The sequence below is a fragment of the Spinacia oleracea genome, chromosome 1 (genome assembly GCF_020520425.1).
Source record: "Spinacia oleracea cultivar Varoflay chromosome 1, BTI_SOV_V1, whole genome shotgun sequence".
Lineage (NCBI taxonomy): Eukaryota > Viridiplantae > Streptophyta > Magnoliopsida > Caryophyllales > Amaranthaceae > Spinacia > Spinacia oleracea.
In genome coordinates, this window is record NC_079487.1 from 86,851,949 (window position 1) to 86,875,416 (window position 23,468).

General features: G+C 36.8%; 1 protein-coding gene across 1 annotated transcript; it reads right to left on the reverse strand.

Moving 5' to 3' along the window:
- Window positions 1–605: 605 nt before the first annotated feature.
- Window positions 606–2,258, reverse strand: LOC110778722 (uncharacterized). The gene is made up of 2 exons (XM_021983280.2): window positions 1,423–2,258; window positions 606–987 (listed from the first exon to the last, which is right to left on the reverse strand). The coding sequence occupies exons 1-2, from the start codon at window positions 1,651–1,653 to the stop codon at window positions 796–798; spliced, it is 423 nt and encodes a 140-aa protein (XP_021838972.2). The 5' UTR covers window positions 1,654–2,258; the 3' UTR covers window positions 606–795.
- Between the last annotated feature and the right edge of the window lie 21,210 nt (window positions 2,259–23,468).

The following is a 23,468-nucleotide window of genomic DNA, read 5'->3' on the forward strand; positions in this document are numbered from 1 at the left end:
TTATTGTATTAGAACTTAGTTTTAACCCCATTCCGTTTAGTGTCGTCTTTACTAAAACCTGAAGTATATTTTACTTAGTGGGGTAAATCTCGTTCTTGAGTTCGAACTCCCTTAAATATAATTGGGTTGGGTTAATAAGTTTACACATCCGTATTACATTAATATTTCTATAATATTTTGACTTTTGCAACTTATTATTATATTAAACAAAAAATATGTTCTACATTTATAAAATTGAGGGTAAAAGAAACAAAATACCTGAATTGTAAAAAAGACAGAAAAAGTGAAAAAGAGGGAAAAAGTGAAAAGGAGGGAAAAAGTGAAAAAGAGGGAAAAGGTAAAGGGGGATTTTGGTGGGAAAAGCAAAGAGGGAACATAACCAAAAAAACCATAATCCCTCCATAGGTTTTGTTATGCAGCGCATTGAGGATATCGAGGGGTCATTAGTGAATGTAGTTAAGGTAGGATTAGTAGTAATTGTTGTTGGTATAATCCTTTATTTTAAGTAAATTAGTGCTAGTGTAACAGTACTATTTTGTTTACGTTGTGAGCTGATGCAATGTAATGGTTTGTTTGACCAAGAGAAGTTATTGCAATAATATGAGTCGTTAAGAAACAGAATATTGTCTTAATTGGTCATAAATATTTGTCATTGCAATAATATTCAGTAGACTATTACACTTTTATTTCCCTATTAAATTCTGATTACTAAACTATTACACTTTAAATATTAAACTTGTTCGCATTCAATAATAAGTTCACATAGAGGGTTGAAGTTAATTTCCAAGTGGGACTTCACCAAATACCACCAAAATTCCAGTCGTGGATTGTGGGATCATCATCGAGTCCCGCATTTGAGTACCAGTCTGATTCTTCATACTCCTCCATCTCTTCCATCACTTCCATGCCATGATCGTGCTCATCAATTTGCGGAGGTGGCGGTGGGGCGGTACCTGGTATGGCCATGGCCTCCGGTAGATTTATTGTCTGATGTTACAAAAAGTGTGAATTAGGTGATAATATATCATATGGACACAACAACTGTACCTTTAACACAAGACATGCACCACTACAACAAGTAATATTACGACAAAAACAAGTTCCATTCCATTGATTACAAGTACTATACCATAAAAACAAGTACTAATATAAAAAGGAGTGAAAATTGTACCGTTACCACAACAAAAAAGTACCATTCCAAATATAACAAGAACCATTACCCTAACAACAAGTACCATTATCAAAAGGAGTGCGATTTGTGTCAATAATTTACTGTTACACTATATATGTGTTAATGTATTTACTAAAAGTACGATTTTCACAATAACAGTACTATTACAAATATAGCTAATACCATTACCACAACAACAAGTACATTTAAACAACATAAAAAGAATTGAGTCAATAATAAGATAAACGCACCTTAAATTGGACTTGAACATGTATTCCAAGATCATAATCAGACATTTGGCCGTACACCGGTTGAACGACATTGTTAGCCCATATGAGAACTACACCACCAAATATTGCATAGTTATATGAACTTGGAAATTGTTGTTCAACCATGGCTAACTTCTCTTCGGTAATACGAGACTCCGTTATGACCAAGATTAGAGGGTTGTGTGTTACAAACAAGTTGGTCAACTGTTTCATGAATGAAAGCCTTCCAAACCCTTTGGCATTCCAACAAAACTAGCCATGTACCAGGCCACTAAAACTCCAATTAAAAGGCCTTATATCAAAATTATTCACTTACATACAGTTAATCCATCACCCTCAAGAAAGAACGAACCAAAAATACCCTCCGTGCCACGGCAAGTGGTCAAAATCAGAAACGCTCCAGAACATACCAAAAGCAAACTCAAATCCAACTCTTTTTATAGAAAAAAAACATCCAAGCATTACTACACTAGGCTACAAACATCCAAATAAAGAGCTCATAATTTGTATGATCACTCATCCACAAGCATTCAAGCAGTATATAAGTATAGTCTTTGATCACCCAACTGTACTCTTTGATTCATTCTCATTCTCCTGATTAACCTCTGCATACAATCTGTAATGTTGGATTCACGTAGTCCGCTTAGTTTTCTTTCCTATTACTCAAAACACAAATCAAATCTAGAAATACCCATAAAATGCAATCTAAACAATCAGAAAATAGCAACAATCACCTCACCTGACCAAAATCAGCCAATTTCCATATAAACAATGAACAATAACAGTAATTCTATGTCAAACAAATTCCATCTCCAATTTTTGAAATTTTAAGAAGCTCGAAAACCCCAAATTATACACAAATTTATCTCTCCTCTAAATTCATGCAACCAATTTTTTTAAAATAAAACTAGATTAAATTCACAACAACTGTAATCCATTTAGCCCTAATTTGACGGAAATTAGAAACCCCAACCCTTGCAATTTATTAGAGATGCGTCTATTTAATTCATCAAGATGTTAATCTAGTAATTAAAACAAACCCTATAAACCCTAACCCATTCGAACACCTAGAAACCCAAACTAATTAAAATCATAATCAATTATTTATAGCAAACAATAAATGGAGGAGAGAGAAGATGACCTAACCATGAACAAGAACCGGGCAGGGAAGCAAACAGCGAATGGAAGAGAGAGAATTGCGAGTGAGGAGAGAGAATTTCCGGAAGTGTTCTTCAGGAGGACAGAGAAGTTGTGGTGAGGAGAGAGAATTTCATTGCGAGTGATGAGTTGTTCCGCGGGATGACTATTCCTTTTTTTCACTTGAGTTTGAATTTGAGTGAACAGTGCCCGTAACGGAAAATAGCATAAAACGGAATATGATTCAGCAATTGTGTGGGGCAATGGAATAAACCCATTTGAAATTACTCATATACCCCCACTTGTGTCCATATTGGACACAAGTCACTTGTGGTTTAGACATCCTCGTTCTCCCATTGCACCGCGAATCTAAAAAAATTTCAGCCTAAAAATATTCTAAAATCCCGCTTAATACTCCAACAACCCACGAATCCCTTACGGTTGACAATTCAACCTCCATCAATGACTGGTAAAGAGTAGAGAGAGAATGGAAACAACAATGGTGGGCGAATTCGACTTGTCTCAAGGACTCTCCTCAATGATACCGGATCTCCTCCCATCCGACCTCAATTCCACGGCCTTCCGCCGCCCCGCCCTTTTTCGCCGCTGCTCCTAATTTTCATCCGCAATTCTCACCACCTCACTTTGAGGAACCCTAGGTATTAATTCGTCCTTTCATTTTTCAGCTCACTTATTTCCCTTCTAATTTTTCAATTGCATTCCTGCAAGTAACATATTGGGATATGCCAATACGCGGTATAATTGCTAAGGAGTCTTGACATATTGGGATATGCTTTGTCGTTGATACCGATGCATAACATTTTTTTACTTCTTATGTTTATTCACTTTTAGCTGGGATTTAATTGGGGTTTCTGGGGTTTAACATTGTAGGGATTTCTGGTATGATTTGGGGATTTACACCCCATTTGTTGTAGGTTTTGTTATAGATTGCTGTGTTTTTATAGCTTTTTGGAGGAAAAATTTGTTTGGGTTGGACAGTGTAATTTTCTGCCCCTGAGAGGTTATAATTAGAGTTTGTATGAGGGATTTGATTAATAGTGTGAGCTTTCTTAGGGAGAATGGTGAAGAACGGTGTAAATTTTGTGGAATGAAAGGAGGAATTTGTGTCTCAAGAAAGAGGCAGTCGGATTGTTCATTATGTATTGAAAGATTCTTGTGGGAAATTTGTACTTGTTGTAGTGGGCACTGAGAGGAGTCTTAGGCACATGGTTTATGTTGTTCCTGAGGAGTTTTTAAGTTATTCCGGCACTGATAATCATGTACAAGCTGGGTTTAAATGGAGATCAAGAAGGGAGGTGGTTGACTGACTTACATCTATGCTAGCTAGGCAGCAACAAGCAGGTGCCTTTGCTTAGTACTATCTTTAACAAGGATGCTATGGTACGGTGGCGCATGAGTAAAATAGTTCATCTCTTTCGTTAATGCTTTGCCTACTTTTTTGCCGTCGGTTGTTTGTGTTTAAAAACTATTAGTATTTATTGTTCGAAATACTATGATGGTTCAATTGCTTTGAATATTTATTCGATCCAACCTTTCCGGAAAAGATCTATACAACATTTCAAGAAAATTTATTTGAAGTTTGCATTTCTAGTTATCTTATCCAATGAACTGAAAAAGGTGTTTCAACCTTTATGGATTCAAATAAGATGTAGCTCACATGTATTCCTATATTTCTTTCACATGTGATTTAGGATTAGGTTTATTCATACACCACATATTTTTCTTAAAGCTCAATTTAGCAACTGATTCAGTGGAAATATGGTGGAATTCAGGTGTATTTCGCATGGTGTAGCGTCTAGAAGTAGGCCTTTAACTCATTACATCACATGATTCATTGCTCTTATTCTATAATGTTGCCTGCTACAACAGCCAAGAGGCTCATATAACACCTTCTATTCTACATATCCTTACTCTTACCTTCAGTAATTGTCAATCATGGATAATGAAAAAATACTTATCTTTTACTTCTGATTATGACAGATTTTCCAGTTGGTGATTCAACCCATTCTTTACGATCTTATGAGTTATATTAAGTGCTCGATACTTCACAGCAGATAAAATGGTAAATCCTGGAGCCTCAGTAAATTTCTTTTAACACCAATTTATGGATACAAATATTTGAAACTATTTCAGGATTGCCAGGTTCGTAACTTGAAGCAGTCCTACTCAGATATTGCCTGGATTGCAGGTTTGATTTTTTTTTTTTTTTTGACTCCTAATGTATATCCTGTAACTTTGTTTTCTACAAAATTTAATGCTTTTGAGGCAATTAAACAGATTTATATGATAGTTCAACATATTATTTTTATGTTTTTGATTTATGGTCAATTGTTATTTTCCATTGTTGTATTGTAATTGATATAGGTTTTATTTGTAGGATTCTAATCTCAACATTCGCGGATTTAACTGTTAATTTCCGATTTCCCATATGAAATTGCGATTTTTCGGTTGAACTTTGGGTTTCTTTAGTATACGTGAAGCCTTGAAGGGGTCCAAATTGGTTACCTTCTTTATTTTTTTTTCATATTCAATTCATTTTTTATTTATTGAATTATTTATAGTATTCTTGGTTGATTAAATTGATCATAGTAAGATTGAATGTGTTAGATTCTTGTCAACCTTCGTGATATTCAATTTATCCATAAAATATGATGTAGGTATATTTGGGAACTCACTGACTAGTATGTTAGTAAAAAAACATGGAGTATTCTTTTCTCTAGGTACATGTCATTGTACAATATGTTAAAGCTCGACTATGTCAGTATTTCAGGGGCGTTATCTATTTTATCGTTAACTTGACAATGGGAATTTTACAATTAGCTGGTATTCATCTTGCAGACTAAACCAGAATACGACAAGGAATGTAAGATCGGTACAAGGCCTTTTACAGTTTTCTGATGGAGACCAGGTCCAGATGCTAGGTATAAGAAAACAGAGATTTTCCAAACATGCAGTAAATTGAGAAATTTATGTCAAGTATGTCTATTTGATCTTGAGTGTCGTATGCCGGTCCAAGTTCGAGATGGTGCTCTTAGCATCCGCACTAATGATTCCATTCCCAAGAGTAATGTCAATAGGGAATATTTTGCCGAGGAACATGACTGCAAGGTATGCGTCTTTGTTTCATAACAACTGATTGCGTGGGTGTAAGTTTGGCAAGTTACTTTACTAGTTTACCTAATTAAAAGTTAATGCAATGTCTGTGCTTTCTATCCGGATTTCATCTGGTAGTCAGTGTTCATTGTTTTGCTGGTAGTCCACCTTACCGTTAGTTGCCAAACCACACAATTAGGTTAGGTTGTTCATATATTTAATTTTCCTTCAGGAAGCCAATATTTTCTGAACTTTTGTAGTGACCTCAAGGTTTGGAATACGTTGTAAGTAGTATGGTTAGCCCTCGTCTCTCGTTAGGATTATTATTCGCATTGTAAGTAGTTAAACTGGATAGAATTTTGTTTCTAAAAGAGCTTAATGGGGACCAAATCTAGCTTTAGTTCCTCAAGAGGGGGTAGCTTGTGTTCTACTCGAACTTTTTGTTTCTATAGGTTTGTGGCCGTAACGTTTTTGAAATATTATCGCTTGCTAGATGTACAAGCTTTACAATAAGTTATCCATTTGAGGTCATTAGTCATTTAGTTAATCAGTTGTGGTCAACTGGTAATTATTTTCTTCTGTTTTATGGTACAGTGAGATGCTAGAAACAACTGAAAGACATGAATTAGCAGAGTAGGACATGAATACATTAAGGAGTTCTTTTGCTGCTGCGAGTCTGTGTTGGCTACTGATGGAAATTTTTGTACTCCAGGTAACGCAAGCTCTAGTTTAGGCAGTTTAGAGTTATAGAAATTCAGTTAATTAGTTCTATTGGATAAACTATTACTGCTCTGTGCCAAATGATTCTTGTGAAGGCAGAACATATTTTACAGGTAACTAATCCATAGTAATCTCTTGCTCAATCCATATTTCCTTTATCTTCTTTCACTCAATCTATGACATAGTATAGCTCACTTCTATACGCAAAGCATTTATCCATTGTAAAGTGGTTTTAAACACCTGGAAATATAATGACTGTCAAATAATAGGTGACCGAAGTGAGTTTAATCTCAGTGCCACAAATTTAATATTGCTGGTAATTGTATGTCATTATTGTGCAATCTTTCTCTCGTTAGCAGTCTTCCTCTCGTTGTTTATGGACTGTAATGTAACCCGTGTCTTCTTTATCCTTGGAAGACACATTTTGTGATACTCGATGGGGACATAATTAACAAGACCCTCCTGAAGTGTACTGCAAATATGTACATATATTTTCTGCTAGAGCATAGTTTCTTGAGACAGGACGGCCTTCCCAATTTTATGAAAACGTTGTCCTTGGTTATTAGTTTCTCTCTGTTGGAATTGTAATGTTTTACACTAGTTAGATGCATTTGTTAGCTTTTATATGAAATAGAATTAAGGTTGAGTAAGATGTTGACGAACAAAGTATAAGGTTAAATGTCTCAAATTCTGATGTCAAAAGTAAGAAAAACACATTCAAATCTGATTACACTCCTCCCATTACAATATTGATCTTATGAATTTGTAACTGATCTATGTTTATTTTCATTGTAGGACTTGATGATGGGTGCTTTCCCTCATCAAATCGTGCCACCTGCCAATGATGGTTTGCATTCAGTAGAAGCACATGGAATATAGCATGCATAATCATGCAAATGTTGATCTACCTATCTCTAACCGACCTTAAACGAGGCCATCTCCTGGAATTCCTGGTTCTTCAGATGTTATGAATATTTCTTTAGTTGAGGCTTACCGACAACATGAAGTGGCTGCCTTGGTACGCATTTTTTTTGTTCTATTTTTGCGTAGATGAACTTGTTTTTTTCATAGATTAAGTGTCTTCGAACCCAATGCGCGTGATCACCTGCGGAGTTTAAAGATTAATGTTCAGACAGTACGTTGCCTTTACTGTAATTATTGTTTGTTTGTTTTTTTGCTTTTTGTTTTGCCATGTTTAAGATTATTTATATTATATCTTAGTTATTAGACAAAATGATAGTTTATGCACAATAACATCAGGACCTTTTTTGATAGCAGGAAGATCAATAGTCCATAAAAGAGACACATAAAATCTCAGATCAGTTAAATGTATACTCCTTCAGAATAAAACTTGTCAAATCTGGGGAAGAATATACTAACAGGCCAACAAGTTGGCCATTACATCTAAATTTGAACCAAAGCAACACATGAAAAAACAAAGCAGACTACCCATACTCTATTAATGTTATGTATTTTCTTTAAAACTCTCACTGCTCTACTCTTTCTAACTCTTTACAATATATTGTAATTCAATAATCCGATTATCCACAATTGGGACTTTCTTATCCCAATATGCTATATTTCTTTTTTTTTTTCAGATGTTACACTACTGCGGTAAGGGTTTCACAAATGATTGTTTTCCTGCAGCAGGAAAACTTGCTTCTCCTTCTCACCTATCTAATCATATCATGATTGTTTCAAAAATGATTGTTTGAGGCTATTATTGTACGACAAGCACCCAAATTAATATCGATTTATGGGAGTACTTGCTATTGCAGGACCAACTGTTGATGGAACAACTCGAGCATTCACGCATACAGGTACCTCACAGTATTTATATGACTCAATAGTTATAATTTTTGTTTGATGTTTGTTGTTGGTCTTGGTGACATGGTAGTATGTGTTTTATCTAAAATTAAAGATGCAGTTTTTACCTTTTTTTTAATAATCTAGGAGCAGAGGGCCTTGCTAGAGAATGAGACTTTACCAGACAAGTAACTATCTTTCTTTCTCCCATCATAGTGATCGGGTTTTACTGTGTGGGTGGACTAATATAGCAGTTTTAAATCTGTATTTGTATGATCTGTAGATTAACGAGCTTAGAGGATTTCATACACCATCTGAACGCCCAGAACCTATGTATCTCGAGTACTACCCCATAGCAATTGAGGTTTCTTCTGAGATGAACGAGAATTTAGGTTCCGATGGAGGCTGCAACAGTGAACTCGACAAAACAGATTCTTGTGTTACCTTGTACCTAGGGTACTCCTCTTTTCCCCAAATTTCATAAATTAGTGTTTGTTCGTTGTTTGATTTAAAATTGCTGTCTCTTACATTCAGGCTACCATGTGACAACATTCGAAAGAGGAAAGCAACCGAGAGTGAGTGCGGGAGCCTAGAAGAGTCTATCTGGTTATCCTTCTCTACCTCATTGCTAGCTGCTGCTCAAATTGACGCCAGAAATTGCACATTTAGGTAATCTAATAGCCAACATGATATGTGTGGCACTTAGTTAACAACTTGACATCATATATAAATAAGCTGTAAATATTTAGTTAACCACTCGCAGGTGTCGAATAGTCTACTGGCTCTGCATTTATTTATTACCTTATTTCTCTTAAGGATTTTAAAAAGAAAAAAAAGAAAGGTAGATGTTTTGTTTAATTTGATATTATCTGGTTTTGTAGGAAAATGAAATTATATCTTTTGAGATCGGTTACACTTGAAAAGTTAAAAGAGTAGAATCTCTCTCTTCTTCTTTTGCCAAAAATTTCAAATGATATTTAACAGGAAATTGAAAAAAGGGTTATGCTCACTATATGGAAAAAAAATGAACATTAGATTTTTATAAAGTGGTATCCTTTCACTCGACAAGTCAACCCATGCCCCTGTAAAAGGATAAATCCTCAACTATAGACACCCATGGATCTTGCAGTTGTTGGGATCTGGAAAGGAGTAAAACCTCATGTTCTATTGGTTAGTTATGCTTGAATAAGTAGTCTTGGCTTTCTTGCATCAATAATCTAATATTGTTAATGATGTATGCGTAGTTACTAGGAAGAAATATGGATTTGAGATGCCTGATCTCACAACGTATGGACAAGGCATTCAGAGAGAACCTGGAATTTTTGTTTGATCGTTTTGAGTCCCAAGATATATATGCTATCGTGGTGAGTGTCCGAATTGTTCTTTGCTTCTGTCTTCTGTGGATAATGTACCATCAAAACTTATTTTTATACAGAGTAGTAATGTAAGAAATGTTGCTGCAGTCTATCAGCCATACTATGTATTTGATTATCTGCAGAATAACTGTAGAAATGTCTGAAATGCAATTGATTAGTAAAGTAGACTTTCAAAGGTGATAGCTATAGGGAATTAGATTGCTAAACAAGTATAGGAAAAAAAGAATTGGTTAGTAAAGGCTAGGCTGCTCTAGTGAGTTGTAGTTTACAAGCAAATGATACAATGCTTGTTTTCTGTTGGAGACAAACCTTTGAGTGTAGCTCTGTCCTTTAAAACCATTTACGCTCTCAAGAACTTACAGTACCTGGTGTCTGCTGCTTCCTATGTGAATTTTGATTTTAGATTCATGATCCCCAGCTGAGGCCTCTGGCCATATACTCTCACGCATTGTTGGACATGGATTGAGGGTCATATCTTTTGTTGCCGTATTTTGTTTGGCACAACGTCACAGAAGAAAGACTTTTAAATAACGAATGAAAGTAACCGAGGCTGATGCACAATTTGTGAACTTGGATTATAACCTAGACGATATGCAACTAATCTTGTCCTATCTTCATTTTTGTTGTGAGCGCTTTAAAATCACATTTGCCCCTTAGTTTGACCAGTAGTACAGTGAAGATGTGAGTTATTCATCCTGCCTACTTTGTATTGTATCATTTGTACCACTCACAACACCCATCAGACGATTAAGGTTGTTTCTTAGCATGAGCATAATAATGTTTGTTGGACTTTAGTGCTAAATTAGCTGCAAATAGAACCTAAACTGTTTGATCAAGGCTGAGAATGGATTTTGGCGCATATGTGGTCTGAATTAAAGATGCGGGTCTGTTCTTTTGGATGTATGCTAAACGGTAAGAGAAATGTTGGGAAATGTCTTAAAGATGGTTGCAGATTAAAACAAAGTACATAGAGTAGCAATTAGAATAAGCTGATAAGATATTTCAGCTTGAAGAGAAGTTCTTTTTAGTTTTGTCCAGGTTTGGAAAATCATTTTTGAAGAGCTAACATGACGCTATGTGGGATATGATCCTCCTGCTTAACTTTAAAGCTGATAGAAAATGTTGAGAACTTTAATTGTAGATGACAAAATAAACATGAAAAGCTAATATCAACATATATAATTGAAATGCATCTGAAGTGAGATACGTTGAAATAGTGAAGGGTGAACTTGAAGAACTCGAAAGCCTTAACACCATTAGTATTGGCTGCAAATAAGCGGCCAAGGACATTCTCAACAAATTTAGCAGAAAGGTTAGAAGGAGGAATATGGTGAAAAATGGTAGGCTGAATTGGCGCATCAGGAACAGATGGTCACTTATAATTTGAGTGATTCAAATGACTATTGTTGTTAATTTTCCTTTGATTTAAAAATGTGTTCATCATGCTTTGTATATATATATTTGACATATTAAATTTTCTTTGCAGATTATTGATGATTCAAGTGGTAATGGTAAAATGTAGATCAAGATTAACAAGTTATCTTGAAGCCGCTAACATAGCAATAGGTTTACTTGGTAATTAGTTAGGTTTACTTGGTATTTAGTTTTGGACTATCTTATAGAAAAAATGATGTTAGAAAGTTGTTTTTGTTATAACATATTTCTTTTATTTCAGTTTGACTAGACTCTGTAAATTAATTTAATGTATGGATTATTGTTAATCACTTTTTCTAAATTAATCAAAGCACGACGTTACGTTGTTTTATGATAATGTAGTAAATTGATTCTTGTATTTGATTACCATCATCTATGGTCAATATATATTTTTATAGACAATTCATGATTTTAGATTAATTCACACACACACACACACACACAAGTGTGAATGCAAATTGTGACGCTCCAAAGCGTCTAAATTATTATGTATATATGAAAAATAATATGATGCAAATTGTGACGCTCCAAAGGGTCTAAATTATTTTGGAGGGAATGGGGGGACCTCGCATGAAAGTGAACATATAGTGACTCTAATAAGAGTCTATATATTTCGGGTGTCTAAAGCGTCTCTATATGGTTTATAGTGGCGAAAAAATGTGTTTATACGCGTGCAAATAGTGACGCTTTATACAGTCTAAATATTGCGACTCCCTATAGAGTCACTATATCCCAAATAGCGACGAAGAAATATGTCGATATTTTGCAAATTGTGACGCTCTAAAGCGTCGGTAAATAGCGGCAATGAAAATAGCGACCCTCTCCCAAAGCGTCGCTATGTGAAATAGCGACACTGTAGAGCGTCACAATTTGTCCCAAAAAGCGTCACAATGTGCCGCGTTTTTTTGTAGTGTCATTTTGCATTGAAAACATTTTATAGCAAACCAAATGCACCTAAGTTAACATCAATAACACCAAATATTCCCTATTGAGGTTGGCATGAGTGGTTAAGGGCCTCTTGCTCCTTAACCAAGGTCTCAGGTTCAAGCCTTGGGTATGGAAAAATCTCAACTGGGAGAAATGCTACCCACCGAGGTACCCATGCAAACTCCCGCGGGAGATTAGTCCGCTCGCCGAAGGCGATGGGGGAACTCCACGTAGTAGAACCAAAAAAAAAAAATATATATAACACCAAATACTCCCTATAACTTAGGTGTAAAAATAACAACAAAATGTCTTGAACGCACAAGGTGTACAATAAATTTATCATACACCAAAATAACTTTTTCCCAGTTTTTTAATAACATTTAACATATTTTGATTAACTTTATATTATTAAAAAAAAATCGATGGATGAACATTTTAAAGGTTCTAATAATTAACTTTATACTACGTAGTACATAATTAGTGATTTTGAAGGAATAATTTTTATTAAAATGAAAATTTTTATCACTAAAAAATAGATAACTTTTACTCCGTACTAGACCTGGTTATTGGACAGGGTAGTCCAATGGATATAGGGTTAGGGTCAAGTTAATAGGGCTTTTATTGGGCAGGGCTCTTATTGGACAGGGCCTTTATTGGACAGGGTCATTATAGGGTCAAACTTATACTACAATTAGTTTGAAAATAAAAATAGTAATGATACAAAAAATTACATGCATAGCTTCGTATTTACTTGTACTTGCACATGGCTCTTTTGTTTTTCATTTTTCATTGCTCGTTTATTGACCCGCCCAATAATGACCCGCTATTGACCCGCGACCCGCTTTTGACCCGCCCATTATCGACCCTCTAAAAATGACCCTTTCAATACCCGACCCTCTTTTGACCCGCACCGACCCTGACCCGCCCCGCCCGATAACCTGGCCTACTCCGTACATCATATGGGGTAACTTTTATGCATTTAAAGTTTTTTCCCCCCTCCAATATACAATACTAGTCTTATATGCACGCGATGCGTGCTGTATTATATAAAAACTTAAATTGTGTTGTTACAATTAATCATAACGGATATTAAGCACTAAAAAATCATTTGCAAAGGTTCATATTTTAAACCTATGAGAGCTACAATACGTAAATCTTGCAATCTAAATAGTGTAATAATGTAATATACATGTCCTTACATGACAAAACTTCAAAATTTTAGTACTAAAATAAAGTAACTAAACATATAAATTAGTTGTTTTACTTTTTTTTTTTCTCTTGCTCGCAATATATTTGTCTAACTACATGTACTCCTCCGCTCAATCGATGTGCAACACATAACTAATATTAAGAATGTTCTAAATTAATATCTCTAATTGGTGGAGGTAGCACCCATGAATAAGATTTGTTGTTGAGAATACTTTTTCCTTGACCCGATTGCGTCCGTTATGCTGCATGAACATATACAAATATATGTTAATGTTAATTACAATATGACCTGATTAATTCGGAAAATTATCACGGCACGATGGAATGAGATAAACAACTTACCTTAAATGGAATATTATTACTTAATCCATTATCCCAATTCCTTAAAATGTGGAAACCAATTAAGACAAAATATTGAAGAACCAATAATACTTGAGTCTTTCTTTTCCACACTGACCAAGTAATAACTAAAATTTTGATGAACTAATATTGACAAACAAAATTTTGTAATTAATAATAATAATAATAATAATAATAATAATAATAATAATAATAATAATAATAATAATAATAATAAAGCCCAAGGAAATATCGAAAGAAAAATATAAAAATAAAACAAAAAGGAAGAGGAAAGAAATGAACTAAAGTAGATACTCTGTGTTTTTTTTGCACGCTCACTTCATCCTCTACATATTCCTCTTTCATTTTCTCTCTCCTCTCCTCTCCTCTCCTCCCCACTTTCTCTTTCTAGGGTTTCTATCCTTCAATTTCTTTGCTTTTCTATCTTTCAATTTCTGTTCTTTTATCCATTTATTTCACTTGATTGTCGATCTACTTGCGATTTCAATTCAAGTTGTTCAGCCGAATTCATTTCATGAAGGTAAGTTTTCATTTCGTGTCACTCCCACTTTCTCTCTCCTTTCCGTGTACCTCCGCTCATCTGAGCCGGCCACTGTCACCGGAAATCTCTAGAATCATCTCGATTCTTCTAACTACGAAGTATTTCTTCAAGCTCAGAAGAGTGATATTCTGCTCTTTTTTGTTGTCGAAGAGTAGCCATGGCGATTAATCCAAGATTTTCAGTGAGTTCTTGTATTAATTTGTCCAATTCGTTAATTGTTCGTGAGAAATGATTGAGTTTTATAGCTCTTTAATTTAGGCGTTTTGTATTGAATTAAGTTTTGGAATTATGGAGGCTTTTACTGCTCCTTGATTGTAGGCATTTTGTTAAGGTCTTTATTGCTCTTTGATTTTTTATTTTAGGCGTTATAGAGTATAATCTATTAATTTGATTTATGTTGGCAATTGTAATAATTTGTAGCATTATACGTTTTTTTTTATCCTGTATTGTTGACTGACTTTGTGGAGAAAATGGGGGGAGATTAAAATTTGTGTTCTTGCTGTAGAGATTTGGTGCCGTGAGATAAGTGAGAAATTAATTTGACTGATTTTGTTTGCTAAACAGAAAATTTATGCGGAGTGGATCCCTAATTTGTGTTATTCCGTTTGACTTTTATTTGCTTGTATAATTTTTTTTTTAAATACCTTATTTTTCAATAACCAAGGGTATAATGGATTTTTCTACAGGGGACGCCAAAAGTGTAATTACCAAATTAACCTCAGGTGTTCCCTTATACCTTATATAATTTTTCTAATATGACCAAATCTAATTTTCCAGAACTAATATTTAAATTAAAACCTACGATTATTATTAATATGTTAAATGATTAAATTTTTAATCAATATTACTCGTACAATAAATTTCATTCAACTTTATAATATTATTATTGAAAATTACATATTATTGATTTGAATCTGGTCATTATTTAACTACTTCTTATATAAGATAGATATTGAGTTCTTCATCTAAATATTTTTTATAATAACTACGCACACTAAGAAATGAAACGAATTAATATGAAATATTGTATCAATATTAATGAACAATATGTTTTTAAAAAAGATGAAATATTTCCCTATTTCTGAACAATCTAACAAGAAGTTTGACATCCACTGCACTCCAATATTATTTAATGCATATTATATGCAAATTTCATTCTAATTTGGATGCGATCTGGACATATCTGCTCTAATATGGATGTGATCTTGACATGTGGGTCCTTATATGGATATGATCTGGACATGCCGGTTCTAATCTAAGCATGATCTCGACATATCGGTTTTGAGACATGATTTGAATAGATCGGTTTGATCTAAGCATATTAGTTTAGATCTGGACATGATTTTGACATATTAGTTTTAATCTGACAAATCCGTTCAGATATGGAAATGATCTAAGCATATTGATTATGATCTTGACATATCTGAGCAGATTGGTGACGATCAAAGTATAACTCATATTAAAATACGGAGTGAGTAGATTAAGGCTTCGTTTGGTAGGGCGTAAGATATTTTCATGGAAAATTATTTTCCCATTTTCTATCATTTACGTTATTTGGTTTGACAAGGGACGTAAAATAACTTTTCATAACTCACTCAAAGGTGTAAAAATATTTTTCATGTGAAAGGGAGGGAAACCTCTTTTCCACCTTTCCTCCTCGCCTCCCCCTCCCTTCTTCCCTTCAATCTTCACCATTTTCTCCTATTTTCTTTTAAGAAACCAAACAAAACAAAACTAGTTTGGAATTGTTATGTTTTCCATGGAAAATCATTTTGCATTGAAAATATTTTATACCAAACCAAATGCACCTAAGTTAACATCAATAACACCAAATATTCCCTATTGAGGTTGGCATGAGTGGTTAAGGGCCTCTTGCTCCTTAACCAAGGTCTCGGGTTCGAGCCTTGGGTGTAGAAAATCTCAACTGGGAGGGATGCTACCCACCGAGGTACCCATGAAAACTCCCGCGGGAGATTAGTCCACTTGCCGAAGGCGGTGGGGGAACTCCTTGTAGTAGAACAAAAAAAAATACAACACAAAATACTCCCTATAACTTAGGTGTAAAAATAACAACAAAATGTCTTGAACGCACAAGGTGTACAATAAATTTATTGTACACCAAAATAACTTTTTCCCAATTTTTTAATAACATTTAACATATTTTGATTAACTTTATATTATTAAAAAAAATCGATGGATGAACATTTTAAAGGGTCTAATAATTAAAAACTTTACTAGGTTAAGCTTCTTCTCTCTGCCATGGAAAGAGCGTAGGATAAGGTTCCTTGCTATCGTGCGCACCCCTTTCGAAAATGACGAGGAAGAAGAAGAATCAGAAGCATGAAGTTCGAGAAATCAATGAGGAGGCCTCCTCTCTTCTCAACACTGTAAGTTTGAGACCAAAGAACCAGCATCAACTGAGAAATGTGACACCCAGCTATGGTGGGGAAACTCGGAAATCGCCGCCGGTCATTTCTCTGTTTCCGTCGCACCCAAACACTGAGCCACCTTCTCCTGAGATGCAGGAAGCCATTGATGCCTATCACGCTGCTATTAACTACACCCCTTCTCTCCCAACGCAAACCCAGGTGGTTTCTCCAAAGATCTTGGAGCCTGTGGAAGGTGTGCAAGACAGTAGAGTTCTTAGAGGCTCTGCTTTGGAAAAGGTTAAGGAGATGATGAGGAATGTGAATGCTGTGCTTGGATTGAAGAATGGTACGGAAACCCTCGCTGATAATGGGGGTTTGCAATTTCCAGAAACAGAGCACATGGATGCTACTCAGCATAGGCCCAGTTCTTCAAAGGAGCAGTGTGAGAGTGGTGCACCTCCACCAACACCTTGGGTGAGTCTCTTTAAAGGTACTCAACTCACTTAAAGGTAATGCACTCTCTTTCATTCCCCCCACAATTTCAGATGGTTGTCATGTTGCTGTGCTTGATAGCTTAGACATTAAGAGTATGGCTGCTCAGTGGGATGCAGCTCTTATTTTGTATGTTGTAGGAGAGAAACCTTCCATTGGGGCTGTCATTAGATATATTGCTAATGAGTGGAAAAATCTTAGTAAGCCCTCTGTGTTTCTTCATGATGAGGGGTACTTTGTGATTAAATTTGCTGCTCAGAAAGATAGAGATTCAGTGTTACTCTCTGGCCCTCATTCTTTCTTTGGTAGACCTATGATTACCAAACCTTGGACTGCTAATTTTGACTTTCAGGAGGAGATTTTGAGGGTTATCCCTGTGTGGGTGAGGCTTCCAAATCTCCCTTTGAGCTGCTGGGGTACTGACTCCCTTAGCAGGATTGGAAGCTTGATAGGAGTGCCACTCTTTGCTGATGAGTGCACTTCTAAGCAGTTAAGGATCTCATTTGCTAGAATGTTGATTGAAGTAGACATCACCAAGGAGTTACCAAAAACTGTGCAGATTCAGAATAGTGAAGGTGTGGCTATTAGGCAAAAGGTTGAATATGACTGGCTTCCACCCTTCTGCAAATCCTGTAAGGCCATGGGTCATGATTGTAGCATTGAAAAGAGTAATACTACTAGATTTTAACCTACAGTGTTTGTTAAGCCCACTCAAAAGATCCAGAAAGTTTGGAGGCCTAAAGAGCCAAGGGTTAATGTGGCTTCTGTAATTGTGGAGGATGAGACTTGTGCTGAAACTGTGAAAGAGGTGGCTTCTACTGTTGTTGAGAACACTCCAGCTTCTACTGCTCCACCTAGTGATGATGGGTGGAGGGTAGTATCTAGGAGAAAAAAGGAGACTAGATTGCATACATCTGCTCTTGGTTTGGCTCAAGTTCACTCTGCTGTGGTGAGTTCTTCTGAGGATGATGATGGAGGTGGGGGAATAGGTGGGGGTGAAGGTACTGTGGAGTTCCCCCCATGATAATATGCTCATGGAATGTGAGGGGGCTTAATGCTCCTTCAAAGGTGGTGGAGGTGAGGAGATTTTTGCAGAAGAATAAAATAGATGTTGTAGCTTTGGTGGAGACTAGGGTTAGAGACAATAATATCAAGAAAATCCAGACTAAACTTGGAGGTGAGTGGAAGTGGGAAATGAATTATTCCTACTCTCCTAAAGGCAGAATTTGGGTTGGTTGGAGACATAGTTTGGTTACTTATCAGGTGGTGAATAAAACAGATCAGTTTATTCATGGAGTCATTTGCACTAAGACTGGCTTAACTACTTTTGAATTTACAGCTGTCTATGGACTTCACACTATAGATCATAGAAAACCATTGTGGGTTGATTTGGTTAACATTGCAAGCACTGTGAGTAAGCCTTGGCTGCTTATGGGGGATTTCAATTCTGTTTTATATTCCGGGGACAGGATTAATGGTAGTCAAGTTCAAGATAGTGAAACAAGGGATTTTGAGGGGTGTATTGATGCTGCTGGTTTGGCTGAACTGAAGAGTTGTGGACACTTCTTCTCCTGGAGTAATAAAGGGCAATGGGATATGAGAATCAGTTCTAGAATTGATAGAGCTTTAGGGTGTGCTGCTTGGCATACAGTGTTTGATGGTGCTGTTGTGGATTATCTTAACCCAGGAATTTCTAACCATTCTCCTCTTGTTCTCACTTGTAATGCAGAGGATCATTCTAAAGGGAGGCCTTTTAGGTTCTTCAACTATATGGCTGACCACCCTAGCTTTACTCAAATGGTCCAAGATGGCTGGAAGGTTAATATTCATGGCACTGCAATGTACCAGGTGTGGCAAAAGTTGAAATGTGTTAAGCAGGGTTTGAAAACTTTACACAAGAAGGAGTTTGCAAGGCTTGAGGAAAGAATTGACTATATTAGAACTGATCTTGATGGCATCCAACATCTGCTGGCTGCTACTCCCACTGACTCTGAGTTACAGGTGAATGAAAAGAAACAGTTAGAGTTGCTGAAAAATTTTCTAGGAATTCAGGAAAGTGCATATAGGCAAAAATCAAGAATTCAATGGCTGAAAACAGGTGACTCAAATTCTAAATTCTTCTTCAGTGCTATGAAAGAGAGATACACAAGGAATAGCATTGACTTGTTGTATGACACTGCTGGAAGGAAACTGGTCACCACAGAGGAAATCCAGAAGGAGATTTGTGATTTTTATAAGGAGCTTGTTGGGTCTGCTGCAGATAATCTTGTGGGGATTGATCTGGATGTTGTTAGGAAGGGGAATCAACTGACTGCTGATGCTGCTCAAGGTCTAGTAGTTCCTGTTACAAATGAGGAGATCGATGTTGCCTTGGCTGGTATCAATATCCACAAAGCCCCTGGCCTAGATGGTTTCAATAGCTTTTTCTTTAAAAAGGCATGGGGAATAGTTAAAGATGATGTTTATGCAGCTGTGAAGGAATTCTTTGAAACTGGCCAAATGCTGAGGCAAGTCAACAACACCTCAGTGACTTTGATTCCTAAGATTCAGAATGCTACAAGTATCAAGGATTTTAGACCTATTGCTTGTTGCTCTATAGTTTACAAGCTTATTTCTAAAATCCTAACAGCAAGAATGCAGGGAGTGATTGGTGATGTGATTAGCAATGCTCAATCAGGGTTCATCCCTGGTAGAAACATTTCAGATAATATCTTGTTGGCCTCAGAATTAGTCAAATGCTACTCCAGAAAGTACATTTCTCCTAGATGTATGATTAAAGTGGATTTAAAGAAGGCCTATGACTCTATTGAGTGGCCTTTTCTTAAACAGATGCTGCAGGAGTTGGGATTTCCTAGTAAGTTTGTTCACTGGGTTATGCAATGTCTGAGTTCAGTTTCTTATTCTATCCTAGTCAATGGAGCTCCTACTCCTCCTATTCCTGCTAAGAAAGGGTTGAGGCAAGGGGATCCTATGTCCCCTTATCTGTTTGCAATAGGAATGGAGTACTTATCAAGATGCCTGGGTAGTGTTGCAAGTAATAAGCAATTTAAGTACCATCCAAGATGCAAGAAGCTGAATATCACACATATGATGTTTGCTGATGATCTTCTGATGTTTGCAAGAGCTGATATGCCTTCTGTAACTGCTTTGTTTGGGGCTTTCACTAAATTCTCTCTTGCTTCTGGTCTGCTGGCTAATTTTCATAAAAGTGAGGTGTATACTGCTGGTGTTTCTGATAGTTTATCTGATCAGATTGCTGAGCAAATTGGCATTCCAAAGGGTTCCTTTCCCTTCAAGTATCTTGGTGTTCCTTTAACAACCAGGAAACTTAAGTTTGCAGACTGCAAACCTCTCATTGAAAAGATTGTTGCTCGAGTGAGAAGCTGGTCTGCCAAATTTTTGTCTTATGCAGGGAGATTACAATTGATCAAGTCTGTCTTATTTGGTATTCAGATGTACTGGAGTAAGATTTTTGTAATGCCAAAGAAAGTAATGAAGGAAATTCAAAGGATTTGTAGATGCTTTCTTTGGACAGGTTCTGAGTTAGGTTCAAAAAAAGCTCCTGTCTCTTGGGAACAGATGTGTTTCCCCAAGAGTTGTGGAGGGTGGAATTTGACCAATCTGATTATCTGGAACAAAGCAGCTGTTGTGAAGCATCTTTGGGCTCTTTCTATAAAGCAAGATAGACTGTGGGTTAAATGGATTCATGTTTACTATGTAAAAACCAGAATTTCTGGACTATGCCTGTTCCCAATGGTCTCACTTGGTCTCTTAGGAAGATATGGCACAGTAGGGACATGGTGATGCAAGCTGGTAACTTTGACCAGTTTACTTATGCTGGCAAGTTCAAGATCAACAAAATGTATAAATACTTGCTTGATACTGGAGGGCATGTGGCCTGGAAGAGAATCATCTGCAATAGTCATGCTACCCCTAAAGCTGCTTTCATTGTGAGGTTGGCATTGCATAAAAGACTGTTAGGTTTGAAGGAAATAATGCCCTTGGTCCAAGTATGCATTCAATGTTAAGTCTAATAAATGCGGTTCAGTATTAATTAACAAGTTAATAATTCAGTGAGATCAAGTGAGCTGAATGCCTAGCTAGAGGCCGCTTCAGTTCAAGTGGAATTAATGATATTAATCTACAGCTTACTCTTGACCGAACCCGTAGGGTCACACAAATAGTACGTAAACGGATCAAGTATTTAATGGCATTAAATACTCCATCTATGGATATTCGGAATCGACGGATCTTGGTTTCAGTGGGAGCTGAGATCGTCACAGGCAAGAAATGAATACTCCGGAAACGATGATATTGCCGGAAACGGAAATATGGATCGAATCGGAAATATTGCCGGAAACGGAAATATTGTCAGAATCGGAAATATTATCGGAATTGGAAAATAATTCCGGAAACGGAAATATTAAATATTTGTTCGAAACGGAAATTGATTCCGGAATCGGAAATATTGAATATTGTTCGTATCGGAAATGAATTCCGGAATCGGGAAATTAATCGGAAGCGTATCGTACGAATTAGCATCGGACGAGGCCTGCCAGACGAAGGCCCAGCACGAAGCCGGGCCATCGCCTAACAAGCCAGCGCGCCACAAACGCACCAGCCAAGGCTGCGCCAGGCCCACCGCAAGGCAGGCCCAGCGCGCGCCAAGGCTACGGCAGCGTGTGGGCTTGCGGCAGTGGGCTGCGAGCTCGCGGGCTGCGCGCGCGCGCATGGCGCCCCTCGTGGGCTGTTGTGCGTGCGTGTGTGTTTGTGTGCTACTCGAATCCTAAAGCTACCGGGATTTGTCATATGATTAAATCTAGTCCTAAAAGATTTAGTTTATTTAATTAGAGTCCTAGTAGGATTATAATTAAATAAATTAGTATCCTAATAGGATTCCAAATCCTTTTCCATAACTCTATAAATAGGTGCCTAGGGTCACATATTTACATCGAGCATTCAAGTATTCAAAGTGAGTTTATGAGAGCAAAATTCAGTCATACAATTGCCTATAAAGTGCCGAAAATTCTAAGTACCTTAAGGGCGATTCTAGTTGGTCAATCTTAAGGCGGATCCGGACGTGCTGTGGACTATCTACGGAGGGACGACACTTGGAGTCCTAAAGACTTGTTCTTGTTCGGTTCGGGCGCAGCTAGGGAGGGCACGCAACAAAGAGTATGCATCTAAACTATGCTAAATGATTATGTGTAAATAATATGTTTTCCTGGCTTTATGGTTTTTCCGCATGATTTATGAATTGTCATATGTATCATAACCTAACAGTGGTATCACGAGCCTCTTATTATTTTCATAATCTAAAATTGCATGAACATGGTTAAATATTACAAATTTGCAAGAATTAAAAGGGGTGATTAATTTTCGTAATTGTTAATTAATTGCAAATTGCGTTTATTTAATTATACGTACGCAATTTTTTGGCAGTTTCTTCGTTACTCATCCAAATCGAGTGATTTTTGTGTCAATTCCGCATGTAAAAGGCATTCTAAAATTTTGACAAAAATAGTATTTTTCTGCCGAACCCAGAATTCTCAAATTCGAAGCCTAACTATGACTTTTCGGAGGTTTTAGTTTTTCGAATGCAAAATTTCGTAAATTTAAGATGTTAAATTAAATATTTGCGATTCTTGTTGATAAATCTTGAATTTTTGATTGACCTACTGTATATGTTTAACAAGTTTGAATGCCTAGCCTTGTTAATTATGCAATCTAATTTGTAATTATGATTAATTTGTTGAAAATTAGAATAATTTAGAATTAATTTGATTTTCATAATTAATTATAATTTAATTAGACACCTATGATTAAAAACCACCATAAAAATTGTAAATTTATGTTAAATTTTAAATTTTTATGACCTAGACTTGAATCCATGTTAATCGGAAATCAATTGAATAATAAATTTTTGATTTTTCGCCCTAAAATTATGAAATTAATATTATTTATTAATTTGTCATTAATTTTAAATATAGATTTTTTAAATTTTATGAGATTCGCTCATATAACTTGCACGCACAAAGCAATGGACGCTACGTGTTACCCTTAAGGGGTGTTGTATAGTGCGGGCATGTGACGACGAGCAAGGGAGCTCGTCGCCCATGCGGCACGAATGCAATGAGCAAGGCCATGGTGCACGAGCACAAGGCAGCAGCCCTGCCTTGTGTCGTGGGCTGTGAGCAATGGACGAATGGGCGAGGGCGAAAGCAAGGCACAGCAGTCGCGTGTGGGCAGCAAGCGAGCTGCGCCACAGCGCGCACTGCCTCGCGCAAGCGTGCGGAGCCTCGCGCGCAGCAAGCGCAAGCTCGCGTGCCACGAGTGCTACACCCAGCGTCGATGCCTCGCGCAGCGAGCGAGGCTCGCAGGATCGAGCGCAGGCAAGCGCGCGCAGCGAGCAATGGCCCGCATAAAGCGAGCGCTGGCGAGCGCGCGCAGCGAGCGCTGGCTCGCATGAAGCGAGCGCTGGCGAGCGAGCGCAGTGAGCGATGGCTCGCGTGCATCGAGTGCTGGCGCGCGCAGCGAGCACCA

What these genes read in the sequence shown, in the direction of transcription:
- LOC110778722 (XM_021983280.2), bottom strand. Translation starts at nt 1,653, where the DNA reads ATGAAACAGTTGACCAACTTGTTTGTAACACACAACCCTCTAATCTTG. An exon ending in ATGTTCAAGTCCAATTTAAG is followed by an intron (nt 988 to 1,422) that starts GTGCGTTTATCT and finishes TTGTAACATCAG; the next exon opens with ACAATAAATCTACCGGAGGC.